Consider the following 7,881-nt stretch of genomic DNA (forward strand, 5'->3'; position numbering starts at 1 on the left):
TCTTGTGGACATCCATCCATCCATTCATTCATCCATTTTCTTCTGCTTATCTGGGACTGGGTTGCGGTCTAAGCAGTCTAAGCAAAGATGCCCAGACTTCCCTCTCCCCAGCCACTTCCCCAAGCTCCTCTTGGGGGACCATGAGGCATTCCCAGGCCAGTCGAGAGACAGAGACGTAGTCTCTCCAGCGTGTCCTGGGTTTTCCCTAATACACCTCCCCAGGGAGGCGTCCTGGAGGCATCCAGGCCAGATGCCTGAGCCACCTTAACTGGCTCCTCTCAATGTGGAGGAGAAGCGGCTCTACTCTGAGCTCTTTCCGAGTGACTGAGCTTCTAACCCAATCCCTAAGAAAGCGCACAGCCACCATCTGGAGGAAACTCATTTCAGCCGCTTTTAGTCGGCACCTCGTTCTTTTGGTCATGACCCAGAGCTCATGACCATAGGTGAGTCCTGGAACGAAGATCGACTGGTAAATTGGGAGGTTCGCTTTCTGGCTCAGCTCTCTTGTCACCACAACGGACTGGTGCAGTGACCGCATAAAGGCAGACACTGCTCCAATCCACCTGTCGATCTCACGCTCCGATCTTCCCTCACTTGAGAACAAGATCCTAAGGTATGTATTTATTTATACTATTATAAATGTCCTAAATCATGAGGAAAAAAATGCTACAAGAACATGTTATGACACCATTTTCATTGAAAGCCATTGACGAGAACTGGACTGTGAGTGTGACGTCATCCATAGAAAACGTCTTACCTCCAGCTCCAGTGAAATTAAGTCAGTTCAGTTGCCATTTTTCAACGATTAGGACGTCGCCATGTTGGAACCAGATGGCAGTGATTGGTCCGAGTCGTCTGTTTCGTCAATCATGAGTAAGCGTGTTCAAAATCTACACCATCCCTTCCACTGAAAACGGGTTTGGGAGAATCTGTCAATCAAGTGTTAGAGAGTAGCCAGCTGGCACTACATGCTTTTATTGAGACATCTGATTGGTGAGTTTATAATTTGAATAACTTTCAATCAAGAAATAAATATCATGGAAAAAAAATATTAGCAAGAACATGTTAAAAAAGTATAGCAAGAATGTTTTTTTTGTTGCATCGGTTATGTTGGGTTGGAGTTGTGAGGGGCTGTAAGCTAGCAGGAGAGAATGTAATCAAAGATTTGAAGGGATATGAGTGCAGCCTACTCCATACCAAAACTAAGAGGCCAATTTCCAAATTTACAAAACAACATCTTTTTTTTGTGGCTAAAACAACACAATCATAAATTAAATACTACTGGGAAATGCTTTTAAAATATATGAAAAGATGATTGGAGTGGAACTTTAATACTTTAAACTTAAGACTGTCATCAATCTGTTATCAGAACTGACTTGTGTGATCCTCAGAGATCTGCAGGAGGTTTGGATTACTAAAGCATCTGACGATTTTGCCAGCTCGGGGATTGGACCGAGGGCTGCATTCCTGCTTGTTTTCTAACAAATCCTGCTCTGTTACTTTCTAATTGGGAAGACACACCTGATCCAGGTAATCAGGGCAAGGATTTTTAGAAAACACGCAAGCCCTTGAGATCTCAAATTCCCCATCCCTGTTCCAATTTCTTTACCCTCTATTAATAGCGTATAATATTAGTTGCAAATATTGGTTTAAAAGAATATAACTGATTGTTTTCTGATCAGATTAAAAGAAAAACTCATATTTGAACATAAGTAAACAAAGTTGCTGTGTTTTGAAACTGTCCTTGCAGTGTCGTTTTGCACTATTCCCTGAACCTTTCCTGTTCAAGCATCCTTGTTTTGCAGAGTCAGACATCCTTCTAAGCAGCGTGCAGACCTACTGAACAAAGGATTATTCTGCAGCAAATAAATACAGTTCCAGCTGAATAAATTCCTCCTAAACTGGCTTACCAACACGCATTTTATTACTGTAAATGCACACAGTCCGACCTAAGCCCCCCTTTTCAGAGTCAGAAATTTGGTCATGTTGTTCTTGCTTTCAAGGTTAATAGGTTCATACACCAAGATTTTCTTCTGTTAGCTGATTAAAGCGATGCAAGCTAGAGCTGTTTATGGTCTCCTATAAACCTTATAAAAACTTTTTTTTTAAAATGAAAGAAATTCAAGTTCTTTACAGGCTTATTAATGGTACAAAAGTTTCACCCTCCTAACAGTTGGTGTTAAAAATCTACCTCTGGTCACATAGGTGACTACACTGTAGTCATGGTTGCATTGATTTTTCCATGTGATATCAACTTCCGTTTGGGACAGTAACAAGACATTCATTCCTTTTTTTGCATTGCATGTGTCATTAAGACAGTAACTTTATTTTTTAAAAGCCTAAACAGAGACTTTTCAAGGTACAAAAGTAAAGACATTGATGATTACATTGTTAATATCCGAAAAAGTGCCAGGTAAGAAAATACTTCCGAAAAAGAAGAAAAAGTAGGGCAGGGTGGAAGGGGAAATGTAAAAATGTGACTCACACACAAATGTACACAACACATCTACAGGGGTGTCATGTATCTTTATCAAAGAAGCATTGTGAAGGGAGTAAGGTTAGGTAAGCTCAGAGTATAGGAAGTGTTCTTGTTTTTGTGTGTGTGCAATAAACACACTAGAATGACTTTTACATTCTGACTCACACTGGTGTGTTTCAGGTTTGTAACCTGATCATTAGATTAGTTGGAATTGAATCAAAAGGAATTCAGTCAAAAACCATTTTCCACAATTTAGTCAAACACAATTCTCTACTTTTATTCTACATCTCAACTAAGATTGGGGACATTTTAGATAATTGTTAATAATAAAATAGAGCTCCGAAGTGTATTATGGAGTCAAAAGCTTCACATTTTTATTTAAAATTGTTATAGGGTGTGCTGTGGCTTGTAACTTCCATATTTTCCCAGATTTATATGGGACACTTCTCATAAGCCCAGATCAGTGCACTGCTTTGACTTAGATCCCCCTCCTTTTTTTTTACCCAGCTTGTCCAATCAAATTAAGGAAACTCCCACCAGAAGAGTGTGTTCAGTCCTCGTGAAATCTGCGGTGTTCATTTGCATGAGACATTCCTGGTATCTTTCCTTTAACTTGGCTTAGCATCACCTACACTCTCACATCACTGTGCCACCTTTTCTAAAAAAAAGAAATCTGCATTCAAGTTACTTTTTTCCCACTGAAGTTTTTCAAGTGTGTAAGGTAAGTGAAAATAAGTTTTATTTTCCATCAGATACTGTGGCAGCTATATATTTTTCTAAAGTTCTAGTCTTTAAGAAGTGTTGCTTGATTATACATTAACACAGAGAGGAGTAAAACATTGTCTCAGCAAGTCATAGAAGACAAAAATCTCATTATTCAAGTATCAATAAATGCAGGTGGAGGCAAAATTTAATTGTCATTTAATTAGATTTTTTTAGCTATAGGCAAATGGGAGAATTTCTAATATCATATTGATCATAACTTCATTTTTTTCTGATTAAAACTTAAAAACACACATGTATTCTCCAATGATTGAACTTTGGAGAAAAGTTTTTATGAGACTCCCACAAGGAGGTGGAACATGACACACTGTTTACCAAAACAGTCCTAGTGTATCTGCTGATGTGTGCAGACTTTAATGTCAAATCTATCAGCAAAACTCCACTGAATGTGTCATTTGTATGTTAACTTGATATCAACTTTATGAAAAAAACGTTAGCTGATGTTTGAATTATTATAGTTTTGGTTCGTTGAGTCACTGCCAGTCGAAGAATGCTTCAAAATAACATTTCTTCTAAACTATTCCTGTAAAAATCTTTACAGCTGCTCTAAATATACATTAAACAGGATTAGTGGATTAAAAATGTAAAAATAATCTTGTGTGAGTGAAGTCTTGCAGAGGAATTTTTCTTGGATCTGAACGTCATTCTTTATCTAAAATAGATGGAACTTTACAGATAGTAAAGCTTCTCGGCTGTAAATCTTATCAGGCGTGGTGACCTGTGTGATAACCTGTGACTGTGACAACAAAGACAAGCTGCACAATTTAACCTAAATGGCATGACATTATTGTTTCATAAAGCGTCTGCTGACCGGGATGGGAGAAGGAAGCATCAGGAAGAGGCAGCCGCAGAACGGCTCCACCGGTCCCACCAAGCAGGAAAAGCCTGAGAAGGCCACAGTGCTTCAGAAAGATGTGAGTCTGCCTGACTGTCCTTGTGAGGTCCTGAGAAAGAGTCTTGTTGAATGTTCACACCATACAATCCCATTATCTGTCCTTTTGCTCTAAGGAGTTCTGAAACCGAGTACCAGGCTGTACCACATAAATGTCAGCAAATTAACTCTAGTAATCATTCAAACCGTGGAGCTGTCCAGGCGCTTTAATATCCCTGAGCTTCCAAGTAAATGTAAAGGAAGCAAGAACATTTTACACGAGAAAACAGGAAATTATGATGAGAAAAGTATATTTTTGGGTATGTTGGACAAAAAGACTGCAAAACAAAGTGATAAACTGTCATGAACTCTCTCCAAAAACAAACATGGCAAAAATAAATAACATTTATTTAAGTTTTATGACATTTAAAGACTATTCTTAATTCTTTTTTACTTTTACACCATTACACAGCAACTGATCGGTTCAGCTTCTCTGTCTAACATAACCAGCTTCCAGTGATGCTTTGATATGTTTCTTAATGTGGATATTCCCACCATGTGCCGGGTGTCTATTAATTGGTTTATTTCCTAAAAGTGGGGATCTTTTACTTTCTTCATGCACAGAAACACACACACATGGGATTTATAGATAAATGGAGGGAAGGAGGCCATTAATGCAAAATACTATCACTGTAAATGTAGATTTTCAAAGTAAAAGAATTTGCCTTGCGGTTGTTTCTATGTCATTTGAGCTGGAAAAAGAATAATAGTCACGTCTTTATGAAAATACAGATAAACGAAATGCTTCTGTTGTTAATCACTGTAAAGGTATTTGTGCTTATCTTTGTCCTAAATGTAGAACGGCAATAACATGAATCACACCTTTCCCCTAAATCATAATTTCAACACACCCGGATTTAACACACTTAGCTAAAAAAAATAAAAAAAAAACACACGCAACTGGCAGAACCACCAGTTTTACAGTCGACTTCTAGCCAATAAAAATATTCCTGATGTAAAAAGCGGATTTTTTTCATAATGCATTTATGTCAAATAGTGAGAACAAACAAAATGTTAAAAAAAGTTAAAGTGGAGGTCAAGCTGAGCCCTTTGCGACACAAATTTAGGAAGCAAAAGTATGACTACTAGCTAAGATCTTTATAGATATATGACCCGTCTCACAACTAACAGAAGTTATATGCAGAAACAAAAGCTACATTCACTACTTACCAGTATTTTGTTGGATCATTTTGATCTTTTCAAGCCTTTCATCAGATATATTAAATGTCAGAAAAAAACATTTAATTAAAGTTTAAACAGTTTAATTTGCAAGATTTTATTATAGTCACGGGACTGTAATTTTTCAGGACATGCCAAATTCCTCAGAGGTTTTATTACCTTTAATGTGTTGTGGTAAGTCAACCTATAAAATTTGTATTATGTTCCTTTAAAAACTATGCTATAAAGTGAGCATTCAGATTCTTTGAACAACTGAATTGAACGACTTCAAATCAGTTCATTTCAATTAAATTAAATTCAACTAAAAAATATCCTGATAAATAATACAGGGAAATTAAGATATTCTCTAATGTTCTTTTGAAGATTCAATTTTTTTCATGTTGGTTTTTTTTTAATTGCAATGTAGAAAGTAGAAATATATTTTGGCTTTCAGCTTATTTGTTTCATTGTACAGCGTTACCATGCTCCTATTGTAGCGTAGTTAGCACAACAAAATTAATATTTTCATCCTTTTATCTTAGTTTTTTTTTGTGTTTGTATGTCTTTTATACAGATAACTGGCTCGAACAGATGCCATTAACAGAGTGGATGGTTGGAGATGTTTCTAAAATGAGAAGTTGCACAATTATTGCTAATTTGAAGATCATACAATGTGATTCCCTGGATTCTTTTGTTTATACCAGGGGTCTGCAACCTGCTGCTCCAGAGCCACGTCTGGTTCTTCTACCCCTCCATTGTGGCTCTCTGGTTAACAAAAAATACAAAGCTTTTAGCTTAAAAATGTACCTGTAAAGTAAAGTAAAAAAAAAAAGTAAAATAACTTTTCACTCTGCAAGCACACTAGCCATAGTGATAATCAAGAACTAAGCATTTTGCCAAATTCCAGTGTTTTAAGTTTGCCTTATGGTTCAAAAAATACCGTTAATTAGCTCTGTTTGAATTTTAGAAAGTTAGATTTATGAATTTCTGGCTCGAAACTCTTAATTGCTTCATTGAGAGGATCATATGTGATGCAGGAAGTATTTTATTTTGAAAGGAAGTCCTGTGAACCTCTATTAAAAGTTATAAGTTATTGGGGAAAAGTATATTTTCTCTTAAAGTTTGTTTTTAATTTTGCCAAAAACAATAGTTTCTTTATATATTTCTCATAAAAATAACAATAACATAAATACAAAGTCTTATTTTTCTAAAGGATGTGTGGTTCCTTATGGGTTGTGGTCAGTGAGAAATTAACCCAAACAGCTCTTTAAGCGTTAAAGGTAGCAGATCCCTGGTTTATACCCTCTCTCTTACAATTAAAGTGTAATTTAGATGAATGTTACAGATTTTGAACTCAAAATCTGGCTTTTTTCACTTCCTATGGTGCTATTTGGTTTTCAAGACACTCCAGATTCTTATCTGTTATGCTGCATCAATGTTATTAACCAGGTGAAACTGAAAAAGCCGTTTCAGCACAGGACAATAAAAGTTTGGACTTTTATGTCACAGTTTTTTTCTTTTTAATACAGAAACCACTCTAGTCGTTATACCCAATAAAACACAAACAAGCAGATGCCAGTAATCATGCAACCGTCACACAAGGAACTTGCCTTTCATCTGGAGTTAACCTTTCGATATAGTCTATTGCAGACCTCTTTAATTAGAGGGTGAGCCGGTCAAGTTGCTCTGCCAAATAGTGACCATAAAGTTGTAATTGAAGTGAAAAAAATTGATTGTTTTATTTATGCGAGATGCAGTAAAGAGCTTATCTGTACATCAAGATTAGACAAGGATTCATATTTTATCAAGTTGCTATTCAACTAAATAGACCCAATCAGATCTTTGGAAAGTGGAAAATGATTGTCATAGTAACATGTAAACTAGGATGAAGTCATTCAATGCTCACTAAGAATTATAAAATATGTTTTGTAACAAATGAAATTAACAATGTTTTTTTTTCTTGTGTTTTCTCTTTTTTTAACCTTGTCTTCTGGGCGCTCAGGTTGGCCTGCTGAGTGGGATTTGTCTAATCGTTGGGACCATGATTGGCTCAGGCATTTTCATTTCTCCCAAGTCTGTTCTGCTCTATTCTGGATCTGTGGGACCTTGCCTCCTCATCTGGACAGCCTGTGGAGTGTTATCCACTTTGGGTGAGACTGTCTTTGTTCCAGGAACAACCCATATAAATTAATTTATGGTTTCAAGTTTTTTTTTTTTACTTAAGTTTTCTCTTTAAAAAAAACCCATTGTCTAGATGTACATATAAAGCAAGAGATTTCTATTTGTTTGTGTTTCCCTGTTCGTGCAGTAATTCAAAACATTCATCTAAAGCTACCACCAATTATAATTAAAATTTATAACACACAGCATTTAATGCCCCTTTCTTCATTATACTATTGATTTATCAACATTTCTTAAAATTGGTGTCTTGTTAGGTCACAATTAACTTTCTACTTCTTAAAGAATAGCTGTGGGGAATCTCTGTAACTTCTGCTGCTCCCTCATGTTATGACACAAGATAACTAGTTGT

The 7,881-nt window shown here is 36.3% G+C and overlaps 1 protein-coding gene across 1 annotated transcript in view; it reads left to right on the forward strand.

Moving 5' to 3' along the window:
* The first annotated feature begins 3,046 nt into the window (after positions 1 to 3,046).
* Positions 3,047 to 7,881, forward strand: part of slc7a9 (solute carrier family 7 member 9) — a 10,737-nt gene continuing 5,902 nt past the window's right edge. The window contains exons 1-3 of the mRNA XM_024294814.2: positions 3,047 to 3,200; positions 4,063 to 4,176; positions 7,354 to 7,501. Of these exons, the coding sequence (XP_024150582.1) occupies positions 4,078 to 4,176; positions 7,354 to 7,501 (247 nt within the window). The 5' untranslated portion in view covers positions 3,047 to 3,200; positions 4,063 to 4,077. The remainder of the gene's footprint in view (positions 3,201 to 4,062; positions 4,177 to 7,353; positions 7,502 to 7,881) is intronic.

The sequence above is a fragment of the Oryzias melastigma genome, linkage group LG3 (genome assembly GCF_002922805.2).
Source record: "Oryzias melastigma strain HK-1 linkage group LG3, ASM292280v2, whole genome shotgun sequence".
Lineage (NCBI taxonomy): Eukaryota > Metazoa > Chordata > Actinopteri > Beloniformes > Adrianichthyidae > Oryzias > Oryzias melastigma.